General features: G+C 44.3%; 1 protein-coding gene across 2 annotated transcripts in view; it reads left to right on the top strand.

Moving 5' to 3' along the window:
• Window positions 1–21,071, top strand: part of LOC141228928 (interleukin-5 receptor subunit alpha-like) — a 115,220-nt gene that overhangs the window by 21,447 nt on the left and 72,702 nt on the right. For both annotated transcript variants that reach the window (XM_073667365.1, XM_073667364.1), the window contains exon 7: window positions 7,141–7,271. In XM_073667365.1, coding sequence (XP_073523466.1) covers window positions 7,141–7,271 — 131 coding nt within the window. The remainder of the gene's footprint in view (window positions 1–7,140; window positions 7,272–21,071) is intronic.

Raw genomic sequence — 21,071 nt, 5'->3', positions numbered from 1 at the left:
AATCCTTCCGCAATTTTATGGCGGTGGCCGTCCCTCGGTACTCGGTCCCCAGCGGACACTATTTTGCCCGGTGTGCCATCCCCGCACTACACAAGCACGTGTCCCAAAGCATCTGCCGTGCCCTCAACAACGCAGTTACTGGGAGAGTCCACCTGACAACGGACACGTGGACAAGTGCTTGTGGCCAGGGACGGTACATCTCTCTGACGGCACACTGGGTAAACATAGTGGAAGTCGGGAACCAGTCGGACCTTGGGACGGAACACATCCTCCCCACACCGAGGATTGTGGGCCCAATGTCAGTCAGAGTTGCCCCCACAGTGTACAGCTCCTGCGCATCCTCCTCCTCCTCCTCCTCCTCATGTTCAGCCTCCATCTCAGATATCACCACATCAGTTACAAGCTGGAAGCATTGCAGTACTGCCTCCGCCAAGCGGCAACAGGCTGTGCTAAAACTCATAAGCTTAGGTGATAAACCTCACACTGCTTGTGAGTTGTGGACAGCTGTGAAAGAGCAGGCAGATCTGTGGCTGAGACCGCTGAACCTACATCTCGGCATGGTCGTGTGTGACAATGGCCGTAACCTGGTGGCGGCTCTGAGGCGAGGTGAGATCACACACGTACCATGCCTGGCTCATGTGCTTAACCTCGTGGTTCAGCGGTTTCTTAAATCGTACCCCGAGTTGCCAGATCTGCTCGTGAAAGTACGCTCATTTTCGCAAGTCGGCTACAGCTTCTGCCGCCCTTGCTGTGTTGCAGCAGCGTTTGCAGCTTCCGGCACACCGACTGGTGTGTGATGTCCCCACACGTTGGAACTCTACCCTCCACATGTTGCAAAGGATTTGTGAGCAGAAGAGAGCAGTTGTGGAGTACCAGCTGCAACAAGGCCGTCGATATTCAGGTCAGACTCCACACATAAGACCTCAGGAGTGGACCTGGATGTCTGACATATGTACCATCCTGACAAACTTTGAGGAGGCCACCAAGATGGTGAGTGGCGATGACGCCATCATTAGTGTCAGCATCCCACCACTTGTCTGTCTTTTGCAACGCTCTCTGCAGAGAATTAAAGAGGAGGCATTGCAGCCAGAGTATGATGAGATGAATCAAGAAGCCGTAGAGGGCGATTACACACAGCCCAGCCTCATCTCATCCCAACGTGCATTGGGGGACAATGAGGGAGAGAAGGAGGAGGAGGAGGAAGAACAGGAGCTGCTATCATGCGTTGTAGACGGTAGTACCTGTACAAGTGTCATACCGTCGGTTCAGCGTGGGTGGCCTGAGGACAGGGGGGAGGAGGAAGAGGAGGAGGAGAGCATGGTCAGTCGTCATCTTGGTGAGGACACGGAAATCTTGCCCGTTACCAGTCTGGCACGCATGGCTGACTTTATGTTACGCTGCCTTAACCGTGACCCTCGCGTTGTCAAAATGTTGGGTGACAGTCATTAATGGTTGGTGACACTTGTAGACCCCCGCTACAAGGAGAACTTTCACTCTCTTATTCCTGAGGTGGAGAGGTCTACAAAAATGGGGCAACACCAGAAGGCTCTTGCTGCAGAACTCTTAAAAAAATTCCCATCTGAACACGCTAGCGGCAGAGGTCACAGTTCGTTGCCCAACCAAGGCGTACAGGCGAGAGAGATGCAACTCCAATCCAGAAGAGGCAGGGGAACACTGTTAACATTCTGGGACAGTTTTCTGACACCCGCCCAGCTTACAGGCCCTGAGGCGCAGGGTACTCTCACAAGGAGTGGAAAGTTTCAAAAGATGGTGAGGGAGTACCTTGCCGATCGTACCAGCATCCTCCGTGATTCCTCTGTGCCTTTTAATTTTTGGGTATCCAAGCTGGACACTTGGAATGAACTCACTCTGTATGCCTTGGAGGTCCTGGCCTGCCCTGCCGCTAGCGTGTTATCGGAGCGTGTTTTTAGTGCCGCTGGGGGAATTATAACTGATAAGCGCACTCGCCTGTCAACTGACAATGCTGACAAGCTGACCCTTATCAAAATGAACAAGGGCTGGATTGGGCCAGACTTCTCATCACCACCAAATGACAGCAGAGTAACATAAAGTCAAATCCAGTGTTATTTCGGGAGGTGTATTCACATGCATCGCTTCACACCCACACATGGGTATATGCTTCCTCATTTCGGCTGTTTTTTGATCTTCTCCTTATCCTCAGCCTCCACGACCACTATACCACCAGGGTGACCGTGGTCCATGTTGCCAGCATTGCAAGTTCCTCTGTCCTAATTTTTGGCAGCTTTTGCTTGGAAGGCATAGGCAAAAACTATGGGAGACCCACTCCCCAATAGTGGGAATAATGTTTTTAATATGCTGTACTGCATGGCTCTTGTAAGGGACATTGCAAGTTCCCCCTTCCTAATTTTTTGCAGCTTTTGCTTGGAAGGCATAGGCAAAGACTATGGGAGACCCACTCCCCAATAATGGGAATAATGTTTTTAATATGCTGTACTGCATGGCTCTTGTAAGGGGCATTAAAATCGTCTTGTTAAGCTACTGTGACCTCCACGTCTCTTCCAAGGGTCGTTGATATTGTCTTTTTATTCCACTGCGACCTCCACCACTCTTCCAAGGGGCATTAAAAGCGTCTTGTTAAGCTACTGTGACCTCCACGTCTCTTCCACAGGGCGTTGATATTGTCTTTTTATTCCACTGTAACCTCCACCACTCTTCCAAGGAGCATTGATATTGTCTTTTTATTCCACTGCGACCTCCACCACTCTTCCAAGGGGCATTAAAACCGTCTTGTTAAGCTACTGTGACCTCCACGTCTCTTCCACGGGGCATTGATATTGTCTTTTTATTCCACTGTAACCTCCACCACTCTTCCAAGGGGCATTAAAATTGTCTTGATAAACCACTCTGAACTCTACGTCTCTTCCAAGGGTCATTAAAACCATCTTGTTAAGCTACTGTGACCTCCACATCTCTTCCAAGGGGCATTAAAACTGTCTTGTTAAACCACTCTGAACTCCACGTCTCTTCTAAGGGGCATTAAAACCGTCTTGTTAAACCACTCTGAACTCCACAGCTCTTCCAAGGGGCATTGACATGTTGTTTTTAATTACCTCTAACCTCCACGACTCTTGCAACGGGCATTGCATTTCCTCCTAATTTTTGTCAGCTTTTGCTTTTCAATGCATAGGCGAACACTAAGGGAGACCCACTCCCCAATAATGGGTAGAAGGTTTTTAATGCGCTGTAATCCACGTCTGTTTCAAGGGGCATTGCAGTGCCTAATAATTTTTGGAAAGCCTTCCATTCCCTGCTTAGGCCAACAGTGTACAGGAGACCCAGTTGCTATAAATGGAAAAAACGGTTTATTTAAGGCCCTCTGACCTCCATGTCACTTCCAAGGGGCATTGGAGTGCCTCGAAATTTTTGGTAGGCATTGCATTCACTGTATGACTTATAACTGTGTAGCTGAACCGCTCCTTTTCGTACAGAAACATATCCTACAAGACATGTGTGGTTGGCTGGCCTGATATTGATGTGAATGGTCCCTGTTCCTCCTGCTCTTTCTCCTTTGCTACCACCTCATCCATCATTCATCACCTGAAGCTTTGTTTTAACAGGAGTCATAGAACTGGGATAGTAGCAGGAAAACATCCAGCAATCCTCGAAGGAGGTAGGATATGCGCCAAAACGCTGACCACCTCAGGCCTAGCTGCTACTACATACATGCGCTTGCATTCCAAGGAACAGAAAGCTAAGGAGGTGGATGGCCTCATGATCATGAATAATTTACTCGTTGTGTAGGAGGCCGACCACTGCTGCTGTCTACCTTCTGAACTTTGTGTTGAAGCCTGATTGACCCAGGACCCGCAATCCTCTATGTCTGGAGGACGTGTTGCATCCCAGTGTCCAACTGTGTCCCGGCTTCCACAATATTAACCCAGTGTGAAGGCGTCAGTGAGATGGACCATTCCTGGCCACATTCACTTGTCCACGTGTTTGTGGTTAGGCTGTCCTTCCCACTAAATGCACTGGGGAGGGCACAGGTAATGTTTTGGTATGCGCGCTTGTGTATAAGGCGCACCGGGACAAATAGGGGCGGCTGGGGACCGTTTATGGACACCCGGCCACCCCCACGCGGCTGGGGACTGTGTGTGGGCACCCGGCCGCGGGGCGGCTGGGGACTGAGTATGGACACCCGGCCGCCCCCTGGCGGCTGGGGACCAAGCGTGGACACCCGGCCGCCGGGCGGCTGGGGACTGAGTATGAATACCAGGCTACCGACGCAGCCATGACGTGGTGGCCAGATTCCACCTCCACATGCCTAAAAGGCCCAATTTCAAGTGCAAGCTAGCAGTATGGTATTGCAGCCTGGGGGTGGGTGGGTGGCAGGCTGCATACTTGCGCTTGTATTGCAAGTTATGGGGGAGGTACAATTGAACACTGCCCTGGGACAAGGACTTGCACGGGGATAGTTGCAAGTCTGCATCTTCTGATGCGGCAAGGATCACTTCTGATGGGCACACTTTTAGGCAGTGACCTGGGTGTCAGAGATGCTTCCAGGGGTCTTCCCCATGCTGTTCCCATGTCTTTTTAGCACTGTATGCATGTGTCACACAGCACGTGATCGCGGGTCACCAATGGGTGGGCATGACAACTCAGGGTCTGCAGCAGACGCCTGTGGTTGTCATGTCTCAATTGCTATGAGCGCCACCTAGTGGTCAGCGCTCATAGCAAGTGAGCATTTCTCCTGCATACAAGCGATCTGCTCATCGCTTGTATGCAGTAGAAGCAATCAGACAACTGCTGCTTCTAGTCTCCTCTGGAGACTATAGAAGCAAGCAGAAAGTGTAAAAAAAAGTTTTTAAAAAAATAAAAAAAATAAAAAATATATAAAGGTTTAAGTCACCCCCCTTTTGCCCCATTCAAAATAAAATGTATATATATATATAAAAAAAAAAACACATACACATATTTGGTATCGCCGCGTTCAGAATCGCCCGATCTATCAATATAAAAGAAGAATTAATACAATCAGTAAACGGCGTAACGAGAAAAATAATTTAAACGCCAGAATTAAGTTTTTTTGGTCGCTACAACTTTGCAATAAAATGCAATAACGGGCGATCAAAACATCGGATCGACCCCAAAATGGTATCAATAAAAACGTCAGCCCGGCACGCAAAAAATAAGCCCTCACCTGGCCCCAGATCCCGAAAAATGGAGAAGCTAAGGGTCTCGGAAAATGGCGTCATTTTTTTTTGTTTTTTTAGCAAGCTTTGGATTTTTTTTTCACCACTTAAATAAAAAAGAACCTATACATGTTTGGTGTCTATGAACTCGTAACGACCTGGAAAATAATGATGGCAGGTCAGTTTTAGCAATCTGTGAACGTGGTAAAAAAAGGACCCAAAAAACAACTGTGGAATTGCATTTTTTTGCAGTTTCACTGCACTTGGAATTTTTTTCCCATTTTCCAGCACACGATATGGTAATACCAGTGATGGTGTTTAAAAGTACAACTCGTCCCGCAAAAAATAAGCCCTCACATGGCCATATTGAACGAAAATTAAAAAAGTTCTGGCTCTGGGAAAAAGGGGAGCAAAAAAGGAAAACACAAAAACAGAAAGACCCATGGTCGTTAAGGGGTTAATATATTTCACAGGAAAGCACTTTCACTTTCGTTTTTGAACGTTTTATTGTGAGCCTGTAAAAGTGGCTTAATACCTCTGACCACGTTGTTGACAGCAGTGACCTGGGGGTCAGAAATGCTTCCAGGGGTGATCCCCATGCTGTCCCCATGTCATTTGAGCACTGTCACTATCGTTTTGGGCACTTTTTAGGCTTTCTACAGACTGCCGGGGGAGCCGCCGCAAAAATGTTCGGGTCTCCCATAGACTAACATTGAGCTCGTTGCTTGGGTCGAGCACCCGAGTATCACAGTGAGCTCGGCCCGAGCTTCGAGCACCCGAGCATTTTAGTGCTCGCTCAACACTAGTAATTACAGATCCGTAACCAGCTACTTTTAGTCACTCAGAGACTTGGCTATATTCAGTTTTTTCGCTTTCATTTTTTCCAAATCATCTATCAAGGGCAATAACTATTCATTTTTAAACTAAAAGGTGTTACAAGCAACAGTCAATCTCTGACAGCGGCATTTACATCACATGTCATGGGGGTACGCTCCATTCTAAACACCCTATCGGCACCCTTACAATATGATCAGTGCCAATTGATTGTCATTACAGCTGGAAATCTGCTGATGACCCCCATGCCTGTCATGATTGATGTACTATGAAAACCAGTCACAATCTTCACTGTATACTGCAATACTGTATTGTGGTATATAGTGTAAACAAGGGAACTACAATACAGTCCCCTAAGGGGACTAAAAATTTTGGTAAAAAAGAAAATCTTTAATATATATCTATATACACATAAAAAAAATACAATTTTAAATGTTGGACTTGTCCCCCATTAAAAAATTAAAAAAAACATTTAGTATTGCTGCATCCATAAAAGTCTGATTTATCAAAATGTAAAGTTACTTTCCCAATTAGTAAATGGAATAATGGGAAAAAAAATCGAAACGCCAAAATTGAAGTTTTTCTGTCTCCAAAACACCACCAAAAATGTAATAAGAAGCAATCAAACTGTTTTTTCTATCTCAAAATAGTATCAATAAAAACATCAGTTCAGGGCACAAAAATAAATGCCATATAAATAAACAAAACAAAAAAATGCAGAATTACAGTACATTTTTTTGCACCATGTCACTGCATTTGGATTTTTTTTCCCGTTTTCCAGTACATTGAAAGGTGAAATTAATTATGTCATTCAAAACTTCAACTCGTACTACATAAAAACGCATAATTTGATGTATCTAAAAGAATAAAAAAAGTATGACTCTTGGAAGAAGAGGAGAAAAAAACAAAAATGAAAAAAAAAATTGCCCGGTCAGGAAGAGGTTAAGCATTTACATGAGAACAGTAATATAGGGGAAAATAACAACCTTTTTTTCCCATTCACTGACAGCAAAAAGAACTTGAAACTGATACAAAATTGAATAACATTAGAAAGTTTCAGGACTTTTCATTATATAACTAGTAAAGTCTTGCCTGCTTGATTCTGTATAACTGATATATGTTTCTTTATTTTAAGAAATTTTGAACCCGCCAACAAATGTCACAGTGAGACATTCTGAAGAAAATGTCATATTGAGCTGGAAGTCTCCCCGAACAAACTATCCTGTTTCTCGATCGTGCTTTCAATACCAAATTGAAAAGAACAAGGTATCCCACTGCCTGTAACATGTAAAATGTATATTTCTGTGTCAGAGGGCTTCAAACATTATTGGTATATTAGTGGGATAGTTATCTATGTCAGTGCAAATTTTATCTTTGTCTACAAATAGAAAAATATAGGCCCTGATTTATCAAGAACTGCGATTTTCACACCGTTCTGGATGAGGAGGTATGATGGAGTAAGAGGCACCTGATTCATAAAGAAATGCACGTCTCTTAATGAACCTTATGAGGCTTCGTGTGCGACACCACAAATCTTTCTCCAGTCAGGACTGTAGTAAGATTTCTAGTGTAAGATATGCCACAGAATGTCATGAATAAGGCCATAGCCCCACTATCAGTATTCGGTCAGTATTCTTTCTCAGGAGTGGGAGCTGCTGGGGACCGAGTCGCACAGGTTATTAGTTAAAAAAGGTTGGTCCCTGGCGACTTCTGTCTGCCCACTTCCCTTGAGTGACAGGTCTCTCCCTACTTGCATGTATAGGGAGAGACCTGTCATGTGGCCCATGTGGCTCGGTCCCTTGCGGCTTTTAAAGTGAAACACCGCAGCATTTTAGAGTCAAACATATCCATCTGGAATCATACAGCCGGTGTCTGATACATGCTGCCCATGGATCAGCTGTCAGGTTTGCTTTAAATGATTGCCTATTTCTTTTAAATGTATATTTAGCCCAGGAATGCCTAAATTCAATACTAATATTGTGTATTCTGTTGGTACAATGAACGATTTTATTTGCTCTTATCATCATGGTTATAATCACTATGGAAAAATATATTGCCAGCACATAAAATGAGCTGGTGGTAACCCTCCAGGGGAGATTCACAACACTACTGCCCACACTCCAGGCATGTTCCCATGTTAACATTAGAGATTAACAGAACCCTTATGGTGGAGGAAGATGAGTTGTACTCTCACCTGTCTTATATAGGTAAAATCGGATTCTGTAATAAGAAATCTGCCAGTTGGCAGATCACCATCACAGGTAATTTTCACACCTTTCTCACAGTTGCATAACTGATTTTCTTTCTGTAGCTCTATAGTTTTCTATATGCGTATGCTGGGCAGGATGTCATTCTGCTATAGTTTAGCATGAAATGGAAGATAGAGTAGTTATAAATATTGGTAGAAGTCATTATCAAATACAAGATAGTGAGGAAAGGTCCTCATCAGCATCCGAGTCCCAGTGTCACTCAAAACAAAAGACTGTCCATATATAACAACCTAAGAAGTGTCACACTGATAGAAGTCTATTGTGACAGAGTCACTGGTGTTATATATGAGGGGAGGTATGTGTCACTCAGGTTGCTCTCCTGTGTGAACTGAGACCTACTGAATTTCTGCCAGCATGTTATATGCTGGGGGTTAACTCTTTTAAAGGGTGTGGTTTTATGTGAATGACATAGAGATGGGAGGGATGTCATTCACCATACCTCCCCTCAGGGTGTGTCTGAGCATGGTTTAGATGTTCAGTCCTGTTTTTTTTCTGTGTTGTGGTCTGGAGAGGCAAGGTCTTCAGACTGGGAAAGCCTCAGCTCAAGACGGAGCTGAAGACTGGGATTGCACCCCGTGTGGGTGTATTCCCCATACATATGGACTGTGTTATCGTTTATATTTTGTTATGTTGTTTTGCCAGTAAGGCTTTTGCTGGAGTTACAGGGCTTTATGCCATATAATAAAGCCTGCAGAGGAAACCGGGTTCATGAGTCTACTTCCGGAAGCGGCCGAGCGAGTAGTCTTGCCACACTATATATTAGATTAGATCTTATAACATCCATTATTATATATTTCATAGAAGCGATCAAACCTAAATAATAGATAAAAGGTAATTTTATTTCATCGCAAGCAGTTGATTTTTTTTGTGTTTTTTCCTCTTCTCCTCTTTTTCCACAATCAATAACCATTAGGCTACGTTCCTACGATGAGTTTTTAATGTTGTAGATTTTTTGTACCACTTCTGCATCTATTAGGTAAATTAGGTTACTGGTGGTTTTTTTATTCATTTTTCTGTACGTTTTTTACATGCATTTTTATCAAGTTTTTGATCCTGAAATTTTTGTCTCTGGTAGTATGTCTGACTGATTTCTATTTGATGCTGAATGGTATTTGTCTTTGACAAAACTTTATTAATATAGTCATCTGCAGAATGCATGCGTTTTTTATGCGTTTCCTCCGTGGTAGCGCACTAAAAATGTATGTGCATTTTTTACCTGCAAATTTTCCGCACCTAATGACAATCTATGGGAAAAATCTGCACATGAAACTAAGTGTACTCACAAGGGTAATTGACATGCTGGGAATCTCAAACATGCAGTGCAGGTCAGGATATGCCGAGTAATAAACAAGCACAGTGGGAATGAGATTTCTATAAATCCCATTCACTTTGCTGGAATTGTCAGACACTACATTTCTGACACAGCGAAAATAGGCAGCATCAGAAACTCATCTAAAAGTCATCATGGGCACACATCCATATTTTTTCCTGCAGTTTACTTTGCTATGTGAGGGTTTGTTTGCGGTTGTAGTTTTGAATGACACCGTTAGTTCTGGTTGCTGCTGTATAGCATAGCTGGCATCTGCCCGGGATGGATCAGGCTCATTTTCTGACACCTCTTCATACATGCCCATACTGACTGTGATGTACAGAAATGTCAAGATACATAAAGTGGTTAATGATCACATATACTGAGCCTTTTCTGTCATGAGCCACAAGTACATGCTGGTGAATTATTGGTATTAGTTATCCATTAGACATCTTATCTTAGTTTGCAATTTGGTACTGGTGCCGATTGTTACACTCAATGATTTGGTTGTATAGTGTCTAGTAAGTGGTAGCCCAATGTTAAAGAATGCAATCCTTAGTGGCTCAATTGTTTAAAGTGTAGTCCATTGTGAATCTTGTAGCTTAATGATCATGAAGGTGGCAATACACTTGAGGTGGCTGTTGGGTGAATGGTGAATCAACTGGCAGCCATCTAATACTGACCTTATGCCCCAAACTTGTATTCGTGATAGAATGTTGCCTGTGTTCCCACTGGTGGCTGAGAGAGACATTTGGGTTTTGCCTTGTTCCAGAGATAGCAAAAAGATCAGGGGTTAAAATTCAATATGTCTGATCCCTCTTCGCATTTACATCACCTTTCAAGGGACAGTTGAGATCCCCATTCACGTAAGATAGCCAGTTCTGTTGAAATTCTACAGGTTCAGAGGATTTTTCTCTAGAAAGCAAAATTAAGTTATTGTGATTCTAGTAGAGCTCATGTTGAACTTCATAGACCTGTCTTTTTTTAAATTTATGAGGTTCATCATGATCATAAGAGAAATAATGGAATACACGTCAATGGATAGAAGTGCTGTTTTTTCTGGTCTATACATTGGTGGAATAGCAGTTACTTTTAAATTGGGTAAGTTAGGTTCACTCCAGATTGTTGCCTCATCCACTTTGTCTTGGCTAAACTCAGAACATAGTCAATTTTGGGGAACATTAAATAGATGCAGCTGAGTGGTGTCATTAAATAGAAGGACATTAGTTTAAGGCAAAATGCATTCATCACGAATTTTACAAAGAATTTGGATTTGCCCAAATCCAATTTTCTTCTGATTTGCTTCAGGCTGATGGCTGGCCACCATTTTTTTAGTAATATAACGGGCCAGAAAGGGGTTAAAAAAAAATCAGAAAATATTATACTTGCCCAACCCTTATATGTTCCACCACACATCCCAACTCCGGTACGGGTGTCTTCTTCTGTCTGGTAATCGGTATTGTCTCTTCAAAACAATTTTCTTCATTTTGTTTTTCCAATATTTATTATGCTCAGGAGTCTGGAGAGATCTCAGAGCATAATTGTAATAATTTCTAAGCAGAATACAAATGAATCTACCAAATTTCAAGAGATTCACTTATCCCTATGCACGACATCTAAGCACTTAAGTATGACCTAAAGGACAATCTGATGGTCTGTCTGTTCTACAGATGGGGTCCCCATGAGGAATGATTCCAGTAAAGATTAAACATCAATGAAAAAGTAACTGTACTAAGTTATGTTTCTCCTGTCTTCATTGTGTCTGAATAATTAAACAATGTTTTTCCAAGAAGAATTAAGGAAGAGAAGAGAACTAATCACTGCCCTCAGCATTTCCTGCTCAGAAAAGTGATTGTTATCCTTCCTGGCCATTCAACTACATCCGATAACACAATTCCACTAACAGTAATCCTGCACTCTACGGAATACAACTTGTAGCAGGCGCCTTCACCTACCATCTATTGTACTTGTCTTCTATATGGCAGAGGAGTTTTTGGGTCATCTCAGACACCAGGGCACATGTGCTCCCTCTGCAACTCCTATAGGAATACCAACATACCATTTAGAGAACTTTCATACTTAGTGATTTTGGTCTTTTTATTTTTGTGCGCTGATAGTAAGGGCTACCAAGAATCAATATCATATTTGATGTTGCCTAATATCCTCTGCTTTATTAAATTATGTTTAGCATAATTTACAATTAATGATTTGACATTTTTTAGTGATTTTGCGCCTGTGATAATTTAATGTCTCCAACCTTTTTTATTCGTTCGGTTACGGTCCTTTTTCCTGTTCCATATGGGGGTTTTTTTTATTACCTTTATAAGACAATTTTTCTCCTCTCTTTTTTCTAGATTAATTGTGGATAAACTAAACAAAAAGTTACAAAACCTTTTTTTTGTTTTAACATTTGCAAATTAACACCAACATGAAGTATAAAAGTGGTTTTGTGTTTTATTTTGGTAGTTTTTATGGAATAGATGTGGTCTTTAGGGAACAAAGAGGTTATTGCTACCAGTTAATTTGTGTTTTTTTTTTTCATTATTCTTTTTTTTTTTATATATATATATGTGTATATTTTTGGTACATAACGTGTCCGGCTAGTGTTCTTAAATGACCGTGGGGGGGACATTCACGCTTAGAGGCAGTGGCAATGGACTTCACAAGTGAAGACAGAAGTGGTTGCAAACAGCTTCTAGCTTCTCCTCAGGATCCTGAGCGGAGGTCTTGACCATTTCCTGCTAGATAGCACGAGCTTTAATTTAGCAAAGACATGGCTGTAGCCCTTCCAGTTCCAATCATATGGTGCTTCAGTATTGATTTCTTCACAGCATTATCAGAACAGAACTAAACCGTTCAATTCTTCTCTTATACTTGATCCTTAGTTATCTAGAGGTCTTGTATGCTGGAGGGAAATACAAAGCAGAAACGAAAACAAATGTGATTTCCATGTAATAAACAATAAGGGAAGTTTAAGGATTAACCAATATGTGTGATCTCATCTTCCTCATTATCTTTCTCCCTTCCTCATTTTTAAAAAAAACATAACCAACATGCTGAGATCAACATAATTTGAAGATATCACTTTTGCATCAAACAAAATAAAAGCATTATTAATCCATCTACTACAAAGCTAATTTTAGCCTTAAAGTGAACCTGTAATGTTAAAAATTATATCTGATCTGCAGGTAGGATATCACAGAGCAGGAGGAGGAAATGTCAGAAACGTTTCCGTAAAATTTACATTTTATCCATTGAAACCCCGGTTGTGTTTGTATGTATAGGAATCCAGTGGGTGGTCCTATTCTGTGATTGACAGTCTTTCCTGTATGACTGTGGCTGTCCACAAACTTATATATCATTCTGCTCAGCTTCTGTTTCTCCTCTTCTATGCCATGCCTGTCCAGATCACACTGAATGTACAACGTAGATCACATTTTTTCTTAGAAATTCTTTCTGGGGTAGGAAAGGAAAAAAAGAGCATATTCACCATTGTTTTTTGCACAATAAATATTGCACTGTTCACACTGTATCATAAATAATGTGCTACTTTTTGAAAGTGTTTTTTTTTTTTTAATCTGGGGTTCTGTATGATGACAGTGATACAAGATATTCATAATTTCTTTTTGCATTGTGAGTCATATTTTTGAATATTATTAAAACAAATTTATTGATTAACTTTGATATATTTGGAAGGGAAGTGATGGAAGAAAATAAAACTATTCTGCACTTCTGTGGTTTATTTCATGGCATACATTGAGCGATTTAAAAGGACCCTGTCATCAGGTTTTTCTATCCCAAATTAATATCATCTGTGTATTGGTTCTGAAATGCTGATTATCCATAGCTTTTCTTTAAGAATCCTTCTTTATGAGAGGATTGTACTGTTGAGTAGTTAAGTAAATGAGCTGCAAGTGCAGTGCGCAGGCTTGCCTTGTTTCCCTATCCTCCCCGCCCCTGCCGCCACTCTCTTGACAGTGATTGACAGGTCACTTTTCTTTCAGTGACCTGACTGTCCTTTTCACAATCTAGTGGAAGTAAATCTAATGCCATCAACCCCTGTAACGATGGATGCACAGAAAGCTCCTAATGAGGAAGTCTGTAAGGTGCGGTCAGCATAGTTTACATATCATGCCAGACACTGACTGTCTTCTTCACTAGGATGACTGGCGCAGGAGCGAGCAGCAGGAGTGAAGAAGAGACTGTTCACTAGCTCCTGTGCTGGTCTTCCTAGTGAAAAAGACTATTAGTGGCACAATCAACAAATTATGCAGATCGCACCAGACACTGAGAGTCTTCCTCATCAGGAAGAAGACCGTGTATTTATAAATTATAAATTATTTAAGAGATTCTGTCATGTCGCGAAACAATATTAACCCACAGATATGGGGTTAATATACTAGTTAATAGCGTTCCAAAGCTGTGTGGCCACCTTACTGAAACACAGGTACTGGGATAAAATTAACCTTATTCCTCCCAGCAGCCTCTGGCTTTCGGTCATAAAAGTACAGCCAGCGCAGCCTCAGTCACTGCTCAGAAGATTGTGAGCAACAGCTGTAAGCACAACTTAGCACATTGACTTGCAGCATATCAGTATCAGTGCCGATGCGCTCTTACAGCCGCCGCTCTTTATGGACTGAGCGGTGACCGAGGACACGCTCGCCACGGCTCTACAACTTAAAGCTGGAGCCTGCAGGGAGGAGTAAAGTTAATTTCCTCCCAATAGTCATGTTACCAGTAAGGTGGCCACACGGCTTTCAAACACTAATACCCTACTGATTAACCCCATATCTGCCGGTTGATAGCATTTTGGGACATATCTGCAGGTTGATCGCATTTCAGTTCCCTTTAAAAAAATGCACAATATAGGAATACACAACCTAACCCCAATTAACTGTTTGGGCCTTTCACAAAACCAATTATTACTTTATTCACCGTCTATGGAGTCCAATATATATATAGAAACAGAATCAAAAGAACAGAGTTCATAAAAAGGCAACAAGTGTAGGCTTAGATTACCTGGAATAAGGGCCCAAAATATTCTTTTTCAAGGACACTCTCAATCTGAAATTCATATACAAAAGACATCGAGCAGAATAGTCCAAAAATCCGTATAGCTAAATGTATTAAATATATAAGGAAAAGAGACATACATATGAATATAAAGAGTACAGGCACAGTCAATAGTTGGCTACAGGTATTAAGGACTAGTGTTGAGCCACCCCCGTAGTGTTCGAGTTCGGTTCGGTTCGTCGAACACCCGTGTGTTCGCCGAACTGTTCGTCGAACTGCTCGTCGAACACCTTCGAACACAGTTAAAACCAATGGCAGGCAAACAAAAACACATAGAAACACATAGAAAACACCTTCAAAGGTGTCCAAAAGCTGACAAACTGCTCAGAAGACATAACTAACACATGGAAAAGTGACAAGTACATATAGTCATGCGAAAATAAAAGAGGTGGAGGAGTAAAAGGAGGGGGAGACACAGATATAGGCATGTCATGCCCTTCTAAAATCCAAAAAGTGAGAAGCCGACACGGCCAGTCCACTCCTGCCCGTGCCACCTCCGTGTCGCCGGGTTTGTGCCAGAGCCGCGGTGAACCCTGATGGCCAGCCCCCCTCTCCCAATACTGGTGCCTGTCCGCTGGTGGGTCGAGCGAGCCCCCCTGTGGTGGAGGCAGCTCTAAGCTTTTTAATTTAAATTGTCTCTCTAATTTGAATGAATACACTTTAAATCCATTTACAAGGATCTATTGGAGGGCAAGTCTCATGCCAGCAGCCGCGTAATTCCAGCTCCAGTAGCGTCCACTAAAGCTGCTGCAGTTAAAAAGCTTTTATAAGGATCGAGCTCGGCTGTCCACCGCAAGGCATCCTACTGCCAGTCCCAGCCCCTATGCCTTGGGGTGCCTCCTGATGCTCTTCACTAAGTATCCCATGGTCCCGAAGAATTTCCTTTGAAAAAATTAAGTGTCTAAACTACATGCTTAACAGCCGGGATAATCCGCTGACTAGCAGACACTGCTACTAGGCACAAAGTATTTCCTGGGCTAGATGCAGTTAAAAATTTGTAATTAGATACTCTCGTTGGATGCTGAGAAAGCATTCCATAGAGTCTCCTGGCACGCCATATATGATTCTCTTAAAAAGCTTGGGGTAGGGGTCTAGGGGACCCTTTTATAGCCAAAATCACGGCCCTGTATCACAATACGTCACCTAGGCTGAAGATAAATGGAACTGTAGCACCCTGAGGGCTCGGTTGCTACAGACGTATTGCACCTCACCCAGAGGTGTGATATCTCACTCTCAGGTAAGGATGGAGTGTGGATCAGGACCCGACACCTGCATGCATTACACCACATTGCCGTGGGGCAGGGCGACCAATATGCCCCTGAGATGGGCACGACAGTCCCTGTCCCAGGCTGGAGTGGGGGGAGGGAACACTGAGGAAGGGGAACCCTGTAGTGCAGGAGCAGGGAGGAAGCAGTTCCTGGGTGCATTGAGAAGGGAGTATAAAAGGTGGGCACCATCTTAGTTCAGTGCAGAGAAGTCTGAGCAGAAGTGGCAGGGAGCAGGGGCTCTGCATGAGCTCTGCTCCGGAGGCGGGCCTAGTAACAGAGGCCCAGGCCTGGAAGAGGGAGAAGGAAGGAAGAGGAGCGGAGAAGGCTCCAGGAACGAGGAATGAAGGGATCCCAGGGGTGCGGACGGGCGAATCGCCACCGCACGCCCGAATCCACCTGCGTGGAGGGGTCAGGCCAAAGGGGGAGACCGGTCCCCGAACTAGTGGAGGCAGGAAACGACCCTCAGCTAGAAACTGGAGGCTCTGATATTTTATGTGGCGCAGCCCCTCGCTACACCCGCTAGGAAGGCACCACATAGGGTCAGGGAAACTGGCGCCAAGTTTACCAAGAGTAGGCCCGAGGCAGCCGGACAGAAGTGTTGGTAAGAAAGGCCAGACAAAGGACACACAAAGGGGGTCCTGTGAAGTGCTCCACCTGGTGAGCACAGTACGACGTGGGCAGCCGTTACCTGCAGACGTGGTCTGGATAATAAGAACTGTGAGTAAAGGCCCTGAACTGCATCACTGACTCCGTGTCGTTACTGCTGCTGCCCTGCACCATCACCCCCATCCTCCGCATACACTGCCCTGAGGCTATACTCCTCCCGTGGGGAGTTATGCTACGCTCTGCTGCACCCACAACACCAGCCTCAGCGGTCTGCCCTGTAGCGGCGGTTCACTCTGACCGCAATCCACGGGTGGCGTAGTCGGACATTTAAACATCAAAACCACATAAATAGTTCCGCCACTGGTTTGACCGCCCTGAGCCACGGAACCGGGTCGCCGCCACGAAGACTACAACCACCAGCATCAACCAAAAAGGGTCCGGCTCCGGGTGTCCCAAGGCCCAGGGGGTGCGTCAGAACATTTTCATCACCTTTCACAATCACCAATGGGACAAGGCAGGGATGTCCTCTGTCCCCTCTCTTATACATCCTAGTGACGGAGCACCTGCTCTCATCAATTCGCCATAACCCCAATATTAGGTGGATTGAGGTGGGAGGCACCGAGTACAAGTGCTCTCTATTTGCTGATGATGTCCTAGTATATATCACTCAATCACATATATCCATCCATGCTGTTATGGCTGAAATAGATCACTTTGTTACATGGTCAAATTTTAAAATCAATGCAGCGAAGTCTGAGGCCCTCGATGTCTCCCTTCCCAAATCCATATAGGATTCCATCCAGTCCAACTTTCCCTTTGCCTGGCCCTCACAGGGTATCAAATACTTAGGAATTCCTATTCATAGAGACCTCTCCCATCTATGTTATCTTAATTTTGGGCCCTTTATTGAACAACTCCATACAGACCACGGTTGGCAAGTTAGAACTGTAAGATTCACTACGTGAACCGCTGGTGTTTTGTGGAAAAGCACATGTACACTGCGTTCCAAATTATTATGCAAAAAGTGTTTAGGAGTGATAAGGGAAGAATTTGTTTGTTTGTCAGTTAAACTCATTGATGGTGATGTGTGTCAGGGCTCTTTATATCACTGTAAGCAATTGCAGACACCTGTGCTAATTAGTTTGGCAGGTGTGTCCAATGAAAGGCAAGACTACTTAAGAAGGCTCTCTCACACTATTAAGCAGCCTACATTTTCTGCCAAAATGGGAAAGAAAAAGGATGTGTCGGCTGCTGAGAAGCAACAAATTGTGGAGTGTTTAGGTCAAGGCATGACTACAATCAACATTGTGCGATGATCAGGATGAAGTGTCTTGGCAATCAAGAAGTATGTAGCTGATTCACAGTACACACGTGTGCGTGCTGATAAGGGCAAATTGAGGACTCTTTCCTACAGGCAATTACGTCAGGTTGAAAGAGCAGCGGCAAAAAAGCCTTGTCATAGCAGCAGACAAGTTTTTGAAGCTGCTTGTGCCTCCAACGTCCCCCGAACAACAAGATGCAGGGTCCTTCAGAGGTTTGCAGCTGTGCATACGCCATCCTGTCGACCTCCTCTATCCACTTCACACAAGCAGAAACGGCTCCAGTGGGCCAAACATTACATGAAGACTGATTTCAAAACAGTTTTGTTCACGGATGAGTGCCGTGCAGCGCTCGATGGTCCAGATGGATGGAGTGGAGGATGGCTGGTTGATGGACACCCCACGCAAACACGGCTACAGCGCCAACAAGGAGGAGGTGGAGTAATGTTTTGGGCTGGAATCATGGGGAGAGAGATTGTCGGCCCCTTTAGGATCCCTGAAGGCGCTAAAGATGAACTCCATAATGTATGTGGATTTTCTCAAACAGCACTTCCTGCCATGGTTCAAGAAGAAGAACCGTGTATTTCACAGCAAGATCATTTTTCTGCATGATAATGCACCATCTCATGCTGCACATAAAACATCTGCATCTCTGGCTGATATGGGCATAAAAGGGGACAAACTTATGGTGTGACCCCCATGCTCCCCTGACCTCTACCCCATTCAGAACCTTTGGAGCATCATTAAAAGGAGTGTCTATGATGGCGGGAGGCAGTTCACATCTAAGCAACAGCTCTGGGAGGGTATTCTGTCCTCATGCAAAACAATTGAAGCAGAAACCATCCAAAACCTGACAAATTCAATGGACGAGAGAGTTCAGAAGCTCCTTTCGAACAAGGGGTCCTATGTGAAAATGTAACATCACCTAGAATAAAGTTTTGAGTTGAAAACTGTTTGATTTCAGTTTCTAACAACCTGCTAATGCTTATAATTTCAAAAATGACCATTTTTTTGGTCTTTATTAAAATGAAAAGGTTGATCGAAAAGTTTGGGGGATCTAAGAGTGTGGCAACCCAGTAGTCATGATTACTTCGAATTCTGACAATATGAGGGTCATGCTGCAGGTAGTGCAGCAAGAAGGCACTTATGTGTCTTGCGCATCTCGGAGCCCCAAAATTATTTTCCGGGCTAGATGCAGCTAAAAATTATTTTTAATTTTAAATCTGGTGAAGCTTTAGTATAGATGGCCTAATAGGATCAGTGCTGCACACTGCTACAAAGCCCAAATTATTTTCCAGCCAAGATACAGATAAACATGATTAGTAATTTGAAAGCTTAAAACGGTTGGTAGGGTGATTTTAACCAATCATCAAGCTTTTACTCTCCCCAGGATGACACAGGGGTAGAAAAGTCGTTTCGGATCCATGATTTGTTCATCTTTATGAACGTGAGTCTGTCTACATTATCAGTGGAGAGCCGCGTGCGCTTATCTGTCAGCACACCACCAGCAGCGCTGAACACACGTTCAGACAGAACGCTGGCTGCGGGGCATGACAAGATCTCCAAGGCGTAAGTGGCTAGCTCCGGCCATTTATCCAGATTGGAAGCCCAAAAAGAGCAAGGGTCCAGTGACACAGTCGTGGCTTCAATGTTTACTTGGAGATACTCCTGTACCATCGTCTCTAGGCGTTGACTATGTGTCAGACTTCTTGTCTCCTGTGGCCTTGCAAAGGATGGGCTAAAAAAGTGGTGAAATGATTCCGCAAAATTGATGTTACCAGCAGATACTGTGGTTCTGTTACGGTTTGAGTGCTGAACACTTGACGGTCCCACGGTTGGCAAGTTGGAACTGTGAGATTCACTACGTGCACCACTGGTATTTTGTGGAAAAGCACATGTAAGATTCTGCAACAGTCTCTGCTGATACTCCTGCATGCGTGCATCCCTTTCTATGGCAGGAATAATTTCTGCAAATTTACTTTTGTACCGGGGATCTAACAGTGTGGCAACCCAGTAGTCAGGATTATTTCTAATTCTCACAATTCGAGGGTCATGTTGCAGGTAGTGCAGCAAGAAGGCACTCATGTGTGTTGCGCATCCAGGAGCACCAAGTCCCTGTTGTGTTGGTGGCGAGGTAACAATCATGCTTCCTTCCTCTGTCCTCTCCCCCCAACCTCGCACAACAGAAATGTGATCAAGGTCTCCCTCATCTGATGAGTCTTCCATCAGTTCATCCTCCACTTCTTCCTGGGCTCCTGCACCTTCCTCACTAGTTTGGCTGCTACCATGCGCCCTGGTAAAACCATCTCCCCCACCCTCACATGCCTGCCGCCTTGGTGCTGCCGACCGTCTGGACCTTGCAGATGTTAGCCCTTCCGCATACAACTCCTCCTCCTCTACTTCCTCCACCTCCTCTTGTGCCACCACCTGACTCCGAATTCTGTTTAACATGTGCTCCAGCATGTAAATCACCGGAATAGTCATGCTGATAATGGCATCGTCAGCACTAAACATCTTCGTCGCCATTTCAAAACTGTGCAGAAGGGTGCATAGGTCCCTGATCTGAGACCACTCCTCCAGCGTGATTTGCCCCACCTCTGAATCTCGTTGGCCCAGGCTATACGTCAGAACGTATTGCACCAGGGCTTGTCGGTGCTGCCACAGTCGCTGCAACATGTGCAGAGTTGAATTCCACCGGGTAGGCACATCGCAAATTAGCCGGTGAAGTGGCAGGCCCAACGACTTCTGTAGAGATGTAAGTCGCTGAGCTGCGGGATGCGAACGGCGGAAGTGAGCACACAGCGACCGTGCCCTCTGCAGAAGGCCATCTAGTCTGGGATAGTGGGCTAAAAATTGCTGGACAACCAGGTTCAACACGTGAGCCATACAAGGCACGTGTGTGACATTGCCCCGGCGAAGGGCCGCACCCAGGTTTGCAGCATTGTCGCACACGGCCTTCCCTGGTTTCAGGTCCAGTGGAGACAACCATTCATGAAATTGGTTCTCCAGAGCTGACCACAACTCCTCAGCTGTGTGACTCACATTTCCCAGACATTTCAATGTAAAAACCGCCTGATGACGTTGAGCCCTACTGCCAGCATAATAAGGAGGTGTGCAGGATCCCTTCTGCGCAGTTAGAAAGCTTGTGGCATGACCAGACAGGCTTTGGGTGCAGGTGGAAGACCGAGAGGAGGTTGAGGAGGCAGAAGCAGTGGAGGAAC

The sequence above is a fragment of the Phyllobates terribilis genome, unplaced genomic scaffold (assembly GCF_046119375.1).
Source record: "Phyllobates terribilis strain yellow unplaced genomic scaffold, ASM4611937v1 Scaffold_2__4_contigs__length_985480577, whole genome shotgun sequence".
NCBI lineage: Eukaryota > Metazoa > Chordata > Amphibia > Anura > Dendrobatidae > Phyllobates > Phyllobates terribilis.
The sequence above is the reverse complement of the archived record's forward strand: the minus strand, read 5'-3'. Positions and strand labels throughout refer to the sequence as shown.